The sequence below is a fragment of the Leucopleurus acutus genome (assembly GCF_964270905.1).
Source record: "Leucopleurus acutus genome assembly, chromosome: 6".
Classification (NCBI taxonomy): domain Eukaryota; kingdom Metazoa; phylum Chordata; class Mammalia; order Artiodactyla; family Delphinidae; genus Leucopleurus; species Leucopleurus acutus.
This window is the reverse complement of record NC_139149.1, coordinates 90,336,636-90,352,991: the sequence shown is the minus strand read 5'-3', so window position 1 is coordinate 90,352,991 and position 16,356 is coordinate 90,336,636. Positions and strand designations below refer to the sequence as shown.

The following is a 16,356-nucleotide window of genomic DNA, read 5'->3' as shown; positions in this document are numbered from 1 at the left end:
TCCAGTTCATCCTAACGTGCAGGCGGAGCTGAGAATCGCCATGAGAGAGCGGCGGCCGGTGGGGTCGCGGGTCAAGGTCCGAGAGGAAAAAGAAACCTTCCTGGGAGAACGATGAGCCCCCCGCCCCGTCCCCAAGCGCGGTCACATTCTTGGATGTTCACTCCAGCCGCGCGCTTCCCAGGGGCCTGCGGCCAGATGCCACACTCTCAGCAGCTCTCACCTCAAGAACAGGTGTCCCCAGGGCAGGTGCGCTCACCTTCTGCCCCGGAAGGCGGGAGACCCAGTCCGTGACTGGGGCCGACAGTGCGCCCCGCCCCGTATAACAATCCAGTCCCGGGAGCCACGTGCGGGCTCCACGAAGGGCTTGGTCACGTTTCCCACTCTATTGGCGCGGAGCGCGCGATTACACCAATTCGGACTTCACTTTGGTGACACGAATACAGATGGGTGTGACCACGTATTCTTCGGCGGGAGTTTTCTCCTATACCTCCTAACTGACCACCGTTAAAACTAAAAACAAGCAAGCACACACAGTGAAAAACACACACAAAAAAGGCGCGCGCGCGAGAACGAGCACCCATACAAGTGGACCCAGCGCCCGTCCAACGCCAGGCAGGTGGCTTCCGGGTTCCCGGTCGCGATGGCACCCACGGCCTCCGCTCACCACCCACCCCCCGCGCCTCCGCACCTAGCTCTCCCGGCCAGCTCTGCCCTCGGCAGCCAGAGAAACTGACTTGGGGGCCCAAATACCTTGGGGACACACGCGGAGGGAACACCGCCTCCGCCCCGCCGCGGCATCCCCGTTCCGGGGCCCTGCCCCACACCCGCCACTCCGTGTCCCCGGCGCTCAAGGAGCGCTTGTCGTGGGAAGGCGGGGGACCGGAAACGCGTGACCCCGGCGCGGGCCGCCCGCACGCCCGCCGGTCTACTGGCTCTCTGGCCCTTTAAGGCGGAGTTTTCCGCCGTCGACCTGGGGGCGGGGAAAGCGTCGCGCGCACCAGGCGGGGGCCGTCTCCCGAGCCGTAAGTGGAGGCGACGCGGTGCCGCGGATCGTAGGGTGTGGCGGGCCAGCGCCGCTGGAGGGGGGATCCTCTCCGAGCTCCCGCCCCTACCTCGCCTGTTCCCGCAGCTGCGGGCCCGCGGGAAGGACGTGCGTACCTGTCGGCCCTTCAGTGGGGCAGGCGGGGGGGCAGGTTGGGCGACTCTGGGGAGGCCTCCGAGCCGCGGATGCCCGAGTCCACGCGGACCCGGGGTCTCGCTACCCGCGAGCGACTCGGAATCCACGAGTGTCTTTCACGTTCAGTCTCCAGGAAATGGAACTGCGTCGACCGTGTATCTCCAGCCGGTGTCGTAAAGCAGGATAATCATACCGTTAACCCCCAGTTTAAGTTTAGGTTCGAGTCCGTGGTGGTCGCAATTGAACGCACCGATTTAGAGGGAGTGAGGGAAGAACAAAACACGAAAAAATGCCCTGCAGACCGCAGCGGGTTGCAGCCTCAGTCCACGCGGGCCCGGGCAGTTTAGGAAGCGGTACTTTCTCTGCGGCCCCGGGCTGTCACCTCCGCCTCGCTCACTCTTACCACGCTGCAAATTCCCTGAGTGGTTACAGCTGAGTGCATAGCCATCCCGCACCTTTGGCATGAATTCCCAGCGAAATCTCACTTCCCAGGAGAGCCAGGCAAAAGGAATTAGACAAAGGCTTCCCGCAACCGTTTGTTTTGAACTTGTAAAACGGCCTTAAGAAGCATTTGGAGCTACTAGAGAGATAATGCATTTTCTGGCTAGAACCTCACTCAGGATTCTTTTGCCTCACAGCTTTGAGCGAGCAGAGAGCTGGGCGCGGGCGAGATGGCCCTGGTGCCCTATGAAGAGACCGCGGAAAAGGGGCTGCAGAGATTTCACAAGCCTCTTGCCACCTTCTCCTTGGCAAACCACACGATACAGATCCGGCAGGACTGGAAGCAACTGGGCGTCGCAGCGGTGGTTTGGGACGCGGTAAGTAAGCCCCGGGGGCCTCTTAGCATCAGCCATTGATTATAAGACTGGTCTCTGTTTTTAAAAAGTAACAGCTTTATTGGGTTGTAATTCATATACCGTACATTTCACCTATTTAAAGTGTGTGTGTGTGTGTTTTTTTAAGTAAGTTCAGAGTGGTGCAACTATCTATCACTACTCAATTTTAATACATTGCATCACTCCACCCCTTCCAAAAAAAAAGTCCTACCCATTAGAATCTCTTCCCTGCTCCCTCCCCACCAAATAGATTGCATTTTAAGGGTGAATGAAGAAAACTGAAAGAAATTAAATGACTTACCAGTAATTTACCCAGCACGGAAGAGGGAGGACTGGGGCCCCTAGCTGTTTTGGACAATTATTCAGTTAGTTTTTAAGTTTAACATTGCACAAAGAATATTGTAAATTGACAAAGCCAAAAATGAAGATCATGTGTTTTCTTTAAGTTTTCCATAGTTGTAATGATCAAAAATTATACTATAATTGCTGCTTTACTTTTTTCTCTCCCAGCACTGTTTTTTCAGCTGCTTGTGCCAGAGACTTGCCCTAAGCATCTAGCCACACCTGGGATTCGGTGGGAGCTCAGTGAATGTTGGATAAATGATTCGTGTAGATACAATTTTACAATCTTAATATTGTATCAGGGGTGTTAGAGAAACACTTAGGAATAAAAGTCTTGATATATCGTAAGCCTGTAATACCACTTCTAGGAATCTAGTCCAGGGTAACTACAAGAAAAGTTTTCTCAGAAAGAGTAGTAAAGGTACATAACAGTGAGGAATGGGCGAATCTCCTACATTCTCACCAAGAAGAGGAATTGCTAAGTATGCTAATAGTATGTGGCCATGAAGAACAAATTATATTTTAAAATCACGTTAACAGTATACAGTGATTTACAGAGTTATATGCAAATGCTAACTCACACATCAAGTCCAAACCTTTGGCTAAAACTTCCCTTTTGATGCCCAGCTCCTCTGGGGTGACGAGCGTTAGGGACGCAGGAGAGTAGGAGAGAGGGAGGAAACTCCAGGAGACTTGGTGCTGCTCTGCTTTTTCCCTTCGGTTGTGGCCTTGCTGACTTGAACTTGGTTTAGGAACTAGACATTCCTTTAAGCAGAATCACAGAGACTGTTCATGTCAGCTCTACCAGAGTGATTTTATAAACCTTGAGTGTAAAAATGCTGTGACACAGTAAGAAATTAGCCTTCCCAGATTCAGCAGGATCCTATCCTGGGTGGTCAGTGTCACTGACCACTGCTGTCCCCCGTAAGGGCCTCTGGTGGGGCCTGGGGCAGCTGTGCTGGGGAGCTCGGTGTCTGTGCTTGCTGCAGGTGACCTCCCAGCAGCAGCTGAGTTCCTGTGTGAGCTGTTACACTGGGAATTGAACCTTGCGGTAGGAGGGGGGTATGTGATGTCTTCTTGGAGTATGTAGCCTGCTTGAAACCCTTCAGACCCTAAAGCGCTTGTTGACCTAAATTGTCATGCTGTGTTTTGACTCAGGCTATCATTCTGGCCACATATCTGGAGATGGGAGCTGTGGAGCTCAGGGGCTGCTCTGCCGTGGAGCTGGGTGCTGGCACGGGGCTGGTGGGCATGGTGGCTGCCCTGCTGGGTGAGTGTGACTCATGGCTCACTCCTGTGTGAGTGGAACTCATGGAGGGGCACCTTTTCCTGACTCAGAGCTCATTGTTAGTTTCCCTCTTACCGTGTTACTTTTTTTCCCCCTGTACTTATTATGAGTCACAGGCCAACTGCAGTGCTCTCAACTCCAGGAAAGCTAATTCCTTCTCCCTCTCTCATCCTATTATTTATACTTCTCACGGGAGATTGCTTTGCCCACTTCACTTCTGTGATGCCCATAATATGATCTTAAGGCAACTGAGTTCAAAGAGAATAATCTTATTTGTGTACATAGCTTTTTACTGTTTAGGTGCTGTCTCTGTACTCTCGGATTTAACCCTAGGAGGTCGGGAGAGCAGATAGTCTCTTACTTCATTGCTGAGGAAGCTTTGCTGGTTTTTTTCTTTTAGGGAGGGCTGGCCCCCTCTGAAGTTTGTACTGACATCTATTAAACAGTGTGCAGTTCTGAAATGATACCAAGGTTTGTCGTTTTTTGCTTGGCATACAGACATTAGTTTAGGCCTAGAGTATTTTTAAGCTTCATTTCTATTTTATAATTCATTGATGACTCTTTTCTACAACTTGCTCATACATTTCAAGCTGTGCGTTGATTGGATAGACCAGCCTCTGAGATACAATGTATAATATTCCCCACTTCAGTGTTGTCACCTGGAGCTCTTGTTAAAATGCAGTTTCTGCTTCTGTAGGTCTGGGGTGGGGCCTGAGAGCCTGCATTTCTAACAAGCTCCCAGGTGATGATGATGATGCCGTAACTGCTGGTCCTCAGACCACACTTGGGTGGTCAGGATCTAGAGTTCCATCAAGTGTGTACAGGTACTTGAGCACCCACTAAAGCCCCGCTTTTGTCCTGTCCTTTTTCTGGTAACATATCTTTTTCAGTATTCCTTTCTCTGTTTAGATTGTGCCTCCTGGGATTTGATGGGGAGCATGGGCAGGAGCGATGGGTGGACGTGTGAACATAGAAACTGATGCAGGTCCATCTGTCTGACACCACAGCACTTTCAGCCACTGAGGAGGACCTAGCCGATACACCACCTTTTGATCTCCTCAGGTTGACCTTATATTGTCCCCGTGTATGTTAGGTATATTTTTAATTTTCATTTTTCCAGTGAAGCTGGGATTCCGGGAGATTAAGCCACTTTCTGAAGTCCTGGTCAATGGTGACCTGAGACTCAAACCAGGCTTGTCAGACACAGAGGCCCAGGTTCTTTTCTTTCCATGGCACTAAGTCCCGTCTCTGTGACGTTTGAGAGGACTTAGCTGGAAGGGGAAATGAGGTTTCTTCTGTCTCCCCCTGAGAACAGGGCCTCCTCACTGCTGTCGAGACAGCAGAGCGTGGTGACCTGCAAAGGGTTAGAGGCCCACTTGGCTCTGACCTTTTTTTGTTTCAATTTAATTTTATCAAAGCATAGTTGATTCACAGTGCCGTGCCCACTTCTGCTGCATAGCAAGGCGACCCAGCCATGCATACATGCATTTTCTGTTACGGTCCATCACAAGATGCTGAATACAGTTAGTTCCCTGTGCTACACAGTAGGACTCTGCTGTCCATCCATTCCACATACAATAGTTTGGCATCTGCCAATCCCCAACTCCCAATACTTTCTTCCCCACCACCACGCCCTCAAATCCCCACACAAGTCCACTCTCCGCAGGCTCTGACCACCTTTAATTCTTACTAGCTATGTCACCTTGGGCAAGTTGCTGAATCTCTAAACTTCAGTTTCCCAATAAACTGGGGATAATAACCATAGTGACTGACTAACAAGGATCAAATGAGAGCATGCATAGAAATCTGTTAGCTCGCTGACTGGCACAAAGTAAATGCTCAGCAAGTGTTCTCTGCATTTTCATTTCTGATCTAGAAATCTGGATCTGTGGGCTTGGGAAAGCCAGCATAAGGTTCTTCAAAGACCATCACAGAGCAAAGCACTAGTTAATTGTTGCCACAAAAGATGGGGACTTTGGGAGGGGCGAGAACAGCAGAATGGCAGACGGTGTTCTTGTGGTTGCCCCAAAGCAGAATTAATTGCTCCCTTATTTCTCTTCCCCACAGCGCTCGGTGTTCTCCGCCCCAGCTCTGTCACATTTCACTTTAGGCAGTTGTTTCACGTGTCTGTCTCTCCTGGCAGGCTGAGGCTCCTGAGGAATGGGGCCATGTCTCATTCTGTGTGTCCTTGGCCCTAGTACAGCAGCTGGCACACAGTAGATACCCAAATAGTTCTGGAATAAGAGAAGAACTAGAAAATCATGAAAATTACTGTTTCTGTTATAAAAATGATAAAACTCTATTACAAAAATAGCCCTAGAAGCAGTCTAAAAAAAAGGAAAAACCCACCAAAGATTCTGCTTATTCATGACTTTGCAACATAATTACCATTAGCATTTTGGTATATTTCCTCCTATTCCTTTTCTCCATGCGTATTTTAATCATAGTTATAATCGTGATTCCATACGTGTGCCTATGTGTGTGCGTGTATGTTTTCACACATATATGATGTTTCATTTAACATGTCATGCACATTTCTCTGTGCTATGGCATGCTTTTCATGCTCATTATTTGTGGCTACAAAGTATTAGGCTGGAGAAATTTTGATGCTGAAACCTAAGAGTAAGAAAAAGTTAATCTCTTTAAAATGGAAACAGAACTAGAATGGGTAGTGCTTTGGAAATGTCAGAAAGAGGTTGATTGTTCCCCTTTTTAAGCTATTTTCATTTTTTGTAACCTTACTCATTGATTCCCGACTCTGGGGAACACCCACGGCGTGCCTGTCATGGTTTTAGAGCAGCAGGTCACTGCTCTCAGGAAGCATGCATTCTAACTCTAACTGGAGCGAGAGGGGGGAAAAGACAAATTACATTAAAAAGCCTCCCCCTCAAATGGTCAGTGATATGCAGACTGTTAATCTAGGGTGATGAGATTTTCTTGTTAAAAGAAAAAACAGCTGCTAATTCCTGGGCGGTTCCGGTGTTCTGGGTGTTGTGTCTTTATGGCCTTCATCCTCACCACAACCCGGCGTAGTAGGTCTACTTGGAGCTCTTTTCAAAGTGGCGAAATGGAGGCTTAATAGACGTCAAGTAACTTGCCCAAGGTCACAAGCTAATGGATTGTGGAGTTAGAATTTGAATCCAATTCTGACTCTCAAATCCTGGTTCTTCGTTTAAAAACCTCTTCAGCCTTTATACTACTTGAAAACTATTCTTAAGAAAAAAAAAATCACATCTTTAAGACAGGGTTCTGTAAGTTGGGTTGGGGTCAGGAATCTGGATTTTAAAAGCTTCCCAGGCGATTTGATGCCCAACCACGTCTAAGGACCGCTGTCTTAAATATAATGCTCAGCAAGAAATTGTCTTTTAGGGGCTTCCCTGGTGGCGCAGTGGTTGAGAGTCTGCCTGGGGACACGGGTTCGTGCCCTGGTAATTCCAGTGCAAGTCTCCACTGAACTTTCAACTTGTACGTTTAAATGAAAGCTGTTGATGTCTCTACGTGGCTATTTGTCAGCACGTGTTTAAACTTGAACTCTAATTCCCGTTCCAAACTTGTCCTTTCTCTTTTGTTCTGAGTTAGCAACACTATCCAAGTAGTCACTCAGGCCAACTCCTTGACCTGCCCTCCCTGCTGCCCACCCGGCCCTTGAGCCCTGCTGGGTCTTTTAACTATTTCTTGATTCCATTTCTCCCTTTCCATGCCCACTGTCTGGCTGGAGTGCTCATCATCTGTCTCCTGCAAGATTCTATCCACATTCCCACCTGACCTTTCTACCTCTGTCTTATCAAACCCACTTTTCCCAATAGCTGTCAGTGTGGCCCATGTAAAACGCAGAAGTGATGGGGTGACCCTGTGCCTTCCCATTGCCTGCAGGCCAAATCCCAGGCTTCTTAGTGAGGCTCTGTAATCTCACTTTGCTGACTTTCTCAGCACAGTTGCACTGAGTGAAGTTCCAGTGACACACACCCTGCCTCTGGCCTGTCCCTTCTGCCTTGAATTCCCCTCTTCACCTCTTTCCTCTGGTTAATGCCGCATCTTTCAAGTGTAAGCTCAGATTTCCTTTCCTTCCGAAATCTTTCTTCGACCTCTGCTCCTCTCGAAGCACTTTTCCTTTGTGACCACATAATTTCCTAGCACACCCATGTTCCTATATTTTACTCCCTACACTGCTTCATAATTACATTTATCTCTCTCATGAGACTCTCAGTTCCTAGAGGGCAAGGACTTTCTTACCCATCTCTGTATCTTTAGCACACACTCTGTGCTCCAACATTTGAATAAATTAAGGCGTTGCTTACAAAACTAAAAACTAAAAGTAATGACAAATGTTTACATGTTCTTTTTCCATTACCAAGTGAGTGACTGCAGGCTATGTTGTCTTATTGGGTCAGTTTCCATTAGTTTTTCATGAACTAAATATTGTCTCATCTCCCTCCTTACCCAGCATAAATCTCACGGGCAGTCATTTTATTACCATCTTCACGTACCATCAATACCCTGCACTTCCTTGCTTCATCCTCTTCACTGGGCTCAAAACAAGGTTACGTGCAGCTCTCCACTTGTTCCAGGCCTGCACCCAGGTAGCTGAATGTGGTTGGAGGAAACAGACTACTTCTGGGTCTCATTTTAAATTCCTGGTCAGGACCCTCTGGGGGGCTCTTCATGCTGCTGAGGAGTCCAGCTCTGCTCCCTCTCTGCTGACCTCCAGTCCTCCTTTCTCCACTTTCACTCTGAGCTGATGACATTTCTCCTTATTTTACTGAGAAGATTGAAGCAATCAAGAGAACTTCTGTAACGTCCCGGCACTGTCTCTAACCACCCCCTGCGTCTGCATCCACGGTCTGCCTTTGTTCCTGATGCTGTATGCAGGTGGACTGTGTCTCCTCCCCGGGGCCAGCCCTCTCTTGCCTGTTCAAGGGTGTTGTTCTGGTGGTTCTCTTTCCTGCATTATCACTTTTCCCTCTTTCTACCTGATCATTCTAATCAGCATACAAACTTGCTGTTATTCCTCCCATCCAAAAAGTAAAAAATAAAACTTAATAAGTGGCTGATTATAGTTCTGTAGCAGGAAATGTATAAGTTGACCCTGGAATATCTTGTCGTACCAGATAGCAAGGAAGCTATCGAGGATGACTGGGTTTGTGTCAAAAGTCCATTGGCAAAAGATAGACAATTTGAACATCGATAATGATGATGGCATGGGTTTAAATACATCAGATATGTTTAATGCATAGTTCATGATACAACAGCACTAAAGTAAACCCTATCTGTCATCTTTGGAGGATACTTAGAAACCAACTCTTTGAAATCTGGGTTATAAAAGGGGAGAGAGCAAAATTTATCCCGCCTTTCCTATTCAAACAATTCCTCTACAAAATGAATAACCAAGTAGTAATTGAAAGAAGCTTACTCAACAAATAAATGCAAAACGAATCTAATAAATTAAGGATCTGGGCATTGAGTATTTGTGGTTGCTCACATCACAAAAATAGAGCCTACCAGCTATTACAGCCTCTTGATGAAAAATACCACCACCACCTCTGAAATACTCTTGTTCAAAAAATCAGACTCAAGTCAAACAAATTTACAGGAGATACAGAGCACAGAGGAACATGTCAAACTATACAAATGGCATAATCAGCCAAATCTAAATTGTGGGAAACTACAGGACAGATGATTTGTTTCTTCCCTAAATTGCAGGAGAAAAATAAATAAATAAATAAATAAATAAATAAATACAGGAAACTGATAGATTAAAAGAAACTTAACACATCCTGTATACCCTTCACCCAAATAAACAAACAAAAACTCCCAAAACAAAACCACAGGCAAGATGATAATATTCTGTGAGCTGAATATTTGGGTGATAAAAATCGAGTAACTAGGGCTTCCCTTGTGGCGCAGTGGTTGAGAGTCCGCCTGCCGATGCAGGGGACACAGGTTCGTGCCGCGGTCTGAGAAGATCCCACATGCCGCGGAGCGGCTGGGCCCGTGAGCCATGGCCGCTGAGCCTGCACGTCCAGAGCCTGTGCTCCGCGATGGGAGAGGCCCGCATACTACCAAAGAAAAAATCGAGTAACTGGTTGAGGGAGTGATTGCCAGAGTCATGAGAGTGGTTACTGCTGGGTGGCCTGTGTTTGGGACTTGGCCTGTGGTCGGAGTCTGGGAGCTGTGACAGCAAGGAGGGAGCCTGCAGCTCGCCCACCTGCATCACTGTGGCCACCTCCTCACAGGTCTTCTTGCTTCTGGCCTTGCCCCACTGCTAGGAATTCTGTTAAAACCTAAGTCAGGGGCTTCCCTGGTGGCGCAGTGGTTGAGAGTCCGCCTGCCGATGCAGGGGACACGGCTTCGTGCCCCGGTCCGGGAAGATCCCACATGCCACAGGGCGGCTGGGCCCGTGAGCCATGGCTGCTGAGCCTGCGCGTCCGGACCCTGTGCTCCGCAACGGGAGAGGCCACGACAGTGAGAGGCCCGTGTAAAAAAAACAAAACAAAACAAAACCTAAGTCAGATCACTAGTACTTCTGCTCAGCACTCTCCAGTGGCTTCCCATCTCACTCAGAAAAAGCCAGCGCCTTTGTGGAACTTAACCTGTGAACCCCAGCTGCTCTGCCTCCCTCCGGTTACTTCTTTAACCTGTTACTTCTCTCATTTGTCTCCTCCTGCTTTATCCCTCCTTCCAGCCCCTCTGGCCTCCTCCTTGCCTGCCCCTATAGGCCTTTGCACTTGCTCTTCTACTTGCTAGGAATGTTCTTCCCCCTGATATGTATTCGGTTATTCCCTCACCTAAGTCACCTTCTCAGTGAGGCCTTCCCTTTCTACCCAACTCTCTTACTTCCTGATGTTTTATGTCTCTCTTTCCTGCTTTATTTTTTTCCTTAGTGTGTATCTCCAACTAACATACTAGATATCCTACTTTTAAAAACACCTCTTGCTGCCTATCTCCTCACTTGAATGTAAGTTCTATGAGGGTAGGGGTTTTTCTCCCATGCTGCTGGTAGACACTTGTATGTTTGTAGAATTGATGGACATTATGGGGAATGGTCAACTGACATTAAGATCCTACTGAAACTCCTGGAACACCTGGCAGGTTAGAAGTAGCCTCAGAAATCCCTGAGACAGGAGTTAGAGGAGGTCTCCATCTAAGAGCTATTAACAGGAACACTGAGGTGACATGCACAAGACCAGATCACTCCAGTATTCCCAACAGAGTGCTCTGTAGACTGTCAGGAAATCCAGAGGTAAAGTTCTAAGTTAAACCAGGAAAAGGCTGTCTGTGATTTCTGTTATCAGGAGAGATGAAAAGTATCACTGAATTTTGCTCATTGGGCAGCACTCTGTCTAGCAACAAACGGTCAAAGTGGTAGGTGCATGCATCTAACAACTTGCACATTTTCATAGTATCACACTCAGGACTGAGTCAGATGTCAAACTGAATTACATACTGTCCTAATGTTACATGTCAAGATAAGAAACATTCAGTATAAGCTGCCACTGAAATGGTCTGGGATCCTCTTGGGGATTACCCATGAAGATTACAGACTGAAGGATGCAGATGAGAAATAATTTTAGGAAAGAGTGAAACATAATTTTTAAGTTTCAGAATTTATGGGGTCAAAACCAAGCAGGATTACATGTACTATAGTGTTACTACAATGCAGATGAGGTATTTCAGGGCTGACCTTATGTGGTTGCTTCTCCTGAAGGATACCTACCAGTTCAGACTTCTCTCGGTCATATTGGTTCAAAGAGTTGGATCTCTTGGTTCATGGTAAACAACCCTCAAGAAACAGATTAATAAAATATTGCCTCATTCATTTTACACATTGCACGTAGAAACTTAGCACATAGAGAACATTACCTCACATTTTAACCTACAGTACTTTAATACAATCTAGTAATTTCTAACTACTATTTTTCAATAATTATATATGAATTGCATGAATACATATAGATGGTCTGCTTCATGACAGCATAAGGAGAGGAAGACTGAGATTTCTTAGTAGCCAGTTAATCTTTTCCTTGATTCTTTTTAAAGCTTTAGCCCCAGAAAGGAACCTTTCCCGGTTTATGGTATCTTGTCATCCTCATAATCGTTGGCTCCCAGATTTTTCATCTTTGGACTCCATTTTACCCTGAGGCCTACTGACTTAAAGATGGTGACCTAATGAATGAAGTATAATGGTAGATACCTGTGAAGGGTGGGCCACTTCTGTCTGCACAATTCAGAAGCATCAGCTAGCTTATCACCTGTATTTAATAGGCATAACTTCAGCAAACAGCAAGTGTGTCATAGAGGCAAACCAAGTTTCACTTTTACCTACAGGCAGTAGAGAAGGAGCATCTGGCCGTGGTTCTGACGTGTCACAGCTCTCCACAAAGGCATCATATTGTGTCTATGAGGTGGAATATTTAGAGACACTCACCCCGCTGTTTAACTTGATCCCTCTACCTATTAGTTGTACTGATGTGTGCATTACTTTCTGTCCCATGTTCTAGGTGCTCATGTGACTATCACGGATCGAAAAGTAGCATTAGAGTTTCTTAAATCAAACGTTCAAGCCAACTTACCTCCCCATATCCAGCCCAGAGCTGTTGTTAAGGAGCTGACTTGGGGACAGAATTTGGGGAGTTTTTCACCTGGAGAATTTGACCTGATACTTGGAGCTGATATCATATATTTAGAAGAAACATTCACAGATCTTCTTCAAACATTGGAACATCTCTGTAGCAACCACTCTGTGATTCTTCTAGCTTGCCGAATTCGCTATGAACGGGATCACAACTTCTTAGCGATGCTTGAGAGGCAATTTACTGTGAGGAAGGTTCACTATGATCCTGAAAAAGATGTACATATTTACAAAGCACAGAGGAGAAGCCTGAGGGAGGACTTATAGTTGGCTATAATTTATAAGAATGTTGTCACTGAGTGCGTCAATTAAGGTCTTAGACTGGGAATATAACCATATGTAATGAAATGGCTTACTGTACAAAGAGTCTAATCAAAGGTTCTCAAAAGGCAAAGCAAATGTGCAGTTTTAAAACAAAGCACTTTGTCCCATTGCTGTGACTTTTTAGTTACGTTTTACTCACTCTGAAATTCAATTAACATTAAAGGAAAGTGTGCAATTTTGGTTTATGTTGTTTCTGTATCCCATACTGCTCCCTCTCAATAAACAATTTTCACTGATGCTGTGATGAAGGGTTGGTATAAAGGCATCTTCAAAGCAGTGAGCTTGTTTTGGTGAGGCTAGATCCTGCAAATCATCTAAAACACATTGTAAGACATACGTTTAGCCCAGTTTTCTAATTTTCTGAGTATAAAACAAGAGGTTTGGGCTTCCCTGGTGGCACAGTGGTTGAGAGTCCGCCTGCCGATGCAGGGGACACGGGTTCGTGCCCCGGTCCGGGAAGATCCCACATGCTGCGGAGCGGCTGGGCCCGTGAGCCATGGCTGCTGGGCCTGCGCATCTGGAGCCTGTGCTCCGCAACAGGAGAGCCCACAACAGTGAGAGGCCCGCAAGAAAAAAGAAACACAAAAAAACAAAAAAACAAGAGGTTTAATGGACATTCCCTGAGCTGTTAATACTCTTGAAATCTTTTGTCTACTGCATTTAGGTCTTAAATACTTTTGCTTGTTTGAGATTAGGATGTGAGTTTTCTAAAGTCTCACATGCTTTCTGGCGTAATTTTGGATTTAGGTATATAAGCAAAGGTGTAAGTCAAAATAAAATTTTAGTTACTTTTTGATAGCATCTAAAATCTTGGACCTCTATGTGCTGGGAATAGGTTATCTTCAAATCAAAAGCTATAGTTTCTCCCTTCAGCTTTACCCTTTGTCAAATGTTGTTTTTGTATTTCTTTCCTAGCCTTTCCCTGCCTCCTTATACTGCATAGGATGACAATAAAAATAAGTTTTAAACCTCATCCCGCCATGGGAGGTTAGCTCCCCAAGTATAAGCTCCATCTGTATTGTACTGGTAATTGCTTATTCAATGTCTGTGCTCCCCAGAAGACTGTGAGCTTCTTGAGGGCCAGAATGCTTCTGCCCCTTTCATTATAGCCTCCCCAGTATCTAGTATATCATAACCAAATATTTGTTGATTGAAAAAGATACATTACATTTAGAGGGTATTGATCTCTGGGTTAATTGATTGCTACATTGTTTTATGATTATCTTTGATAGACTTTGTGAAGTCACACACATACCCTGCCCTTTTTTCACAATGTAAAAGCTTAAACAACAGCTTAAACAGATTGAGATCCAAAGAATGTTATAACCTCAGTATGGTATTTGGTACTAGAGATAGATTTCCTTCATAAACCCTTAGAAACAAGACCTCCTCCCTCTTAACCTTTTAGTGAATATTTTGGATGTGGAAACACCAAATACTTTGTTTTCTACACATATTTTAAATAGAGATTTGGCTTTAATAAAGATGAATTTAAAGTTCTGAGATTGTGATGTACCAGTTCAACCCAATTCTGATAAATGCACATGAAATTGAAATACCCACAGCTTACTGAATCCATAAAATGCCAGTACTGCACCATAGGCATGGAAGGTCTTTTAACAAAAGTAAAATGAAGGCCCTGCAATATCAACAACACTATAATGAAAGACTAATCCCATCTAGGTATATTAGAAATGAAGATACTAATTGGAATTCAGCTGCTTTCCTTTAACATCCCTGACTTTGGAGAGAGGTATTAGAATGTCTTGGGGTGTCCATGGAGTGGGCAGGGAGCCTGGATGCTTTACCAAGTGAAGGAAGCAGTGATCGGCTTCTTTTACATTTTCATAAAACAGTAAGACTCAGAAAAGGTTGAAGGTAATTCTTTCCCCTTGGCCTACAAATAGAAGAAGAGGTGAGAAAAATTCAGCAGAAATAGCTTGGTTGTCTAAGTGAAAATCAAATGATTTTTTCCTGGCTTTGAGTTCAAAATGTGGCCACAGGTCCAGTTCCCTAGGGAAATAGACTCAGAGGTGAAGGTTAAGGTGCAGAACGTTTAAATGAGAATGCTTTCGAGAGCGACACCTCTGACAGAGTAAAAGTAGCAGGACTGGGAAAGAGGAAGAAATTGGGTTGGGATGCGGTCAGGAAAGTCCTCAGTGGAATTCAGAGCTGAGATGGCCGGAAGCTGGGTATTGAGACAGGGGGTGGGATACAATACAATACAGATCCTTGTGTCGTCAGTCATTGGATGCAAGGAGCTGAACCTTGGGGTGAAGACAACACCTGAGAGACTCAGCTGAGAGCCATCAGCCACGAACATTCCCAGAAGCTGGGAGATGAGTGCTTCAGGGATGTGTGTGTGGGGATGGGGACGTGAGGCTATATCTGGATATTGTAGCGCATTGTCCACTATAGATGTCAACGAAGTTGTGACACTTGTTACTTAGGAGAAAAGGATTAATTTATCCCATAAATGTGCATTTTAAGTGTGCTTGTTTTGTCTTCAAGTTAAGGATAGAAATCTAGTCTCTGGACCTACTGTACTAAGCCTTGATCCTCACATTGCTCAGTTTCTTCAAACTGTTACACAGTTAACTTAGCCAGTGGGTATCAGTAACTTTCTTCCCAGTTAAAATCAAATACCATGGCCAAGATGCTAAGTTAAAATATACATCAGAGTCTTAGAACTAAAACTACAAAGTATGCCGTTGTCTTCTAAGTAGTTACCTCTTAAGGGTATCTTGCTTTAGTTCATGATAGAACCATCTGAATCCATGGTACCACCTTCAGATAGTTTCTAGCGGTACATTTATTCTTTTATACTAAAGGATCAGAATTATAATCAATCAAAATACTTTATCTAAGTGAACTGAACACTAGATTGAAAACTGAGGGCAGAGTAACATTGTCTGAAATGTTTCATCTTACCAGTTTATGCTCCAATAAGACAAGGACCGTACCTCATATTTATATTTCAAGTGTTAACAGTGACCTCTTCATAAAGGGAGTTCAATAAACATATACTCATGAAAAATACAGATTCCTTTACAGATCAGTTACCTTATTAAATTGCCTATTCTCAGGGATATCAAAATGTAAAGCATATTCTCAGTAACAAAATTGTTATGAACTTATATAAAAGATTCACTTCCAACATCATTTGTTTAATCTCTATGCTTTTATAGTGGTTGATAGAAGCATTTTCAGTCATTTTTGAAATCAAGAAACAAAAATAACAGTTTAAGATGCCTTTAAAAAAATTCAAGCACTCTTTTTTTATTGTTTTGGCTGCACCACCGGCTTGTGGGATCTTAGTTCCCTGACCAGGAATCGAACCCCCACCCTCAGCAATGAAAGTGCAGTCTTAAACCACTGGACCGCCGGGGAATTCCAGCAATTTAAGATACTTTTAAAAATCACTTTTTCATGTACCAGTATTGGTTAGAGGTCCTAGATATAGTTGGTGAAACAGACGTGTGATTTATTTTAGTGTCAGAGAAAGTCGTAATTTTTCTGCTCCCCAGAACCTCTACCAAGACAGAAGTAGCATTTTCAAGTTCTTTCACAAGAATGAGGTGAGACACTACAGTGAGTATTATTTCCCTGTTGTGGGAAACTAGAGACTTGGGCTCTCTTAGCACTGACGTGAACTGCAGAAAAAGCAGGGCAGTCCTCAGGGTCTTTTTTTTGCACCTTAAAAATTGAGGATTTGTTAGCTCAGAAGTTTCTGCTCTAAAAATCATGTTATGCTTTTCTT

General features: G+C 45.0%; 1 protein-coding gene across 3 annotated transcripts; it reads left to right on the top strand.

The window, feature by feature from the left end:
- Positions 1–1,007: 1,007 nt before the first annotated feature.
- Positions 1,008–13,079, top strand: METTL21A (methyltransferase 21A, HSPA lysine). 3 transcript variants are annotated; one of them, XM_082840864.1, is made up of 4 exons: positions 1,008–1,022; positions 1,816–1,995; positions 3,514–3,625; positions 12,142–13,079. In XM_082840864.1, the coding sequence occupies exons 2-4, from the start codon at positions 1,849–1,851 to the stop codon at positions 12,537–12,539; spliced, it is 657 nt and encodes a 218-aa protein (XP_082696990.1). In that variant the 5' UTR covers positions 1,008–1,022; positions 1,816–1,848; the 3' UTR covers positions 12,540–13,079. The 3 variants fall into 3 exon arrangements, with proteins under 3 accessions (XP_082696990.1, XP_082696988.1, XP_082696989.1); XM_082840862.1 differs by lacking the exon at positions 1,008–1,022 and adding an exon at positions 1,034–1,150; XM_082840863.1 differs by lacking the exon at positions 1,008–1,022 and adding an exon at positions 1,174–1,530.
- Positions 13,080–16,356: the final 3,277 nt, after the last annotated feature.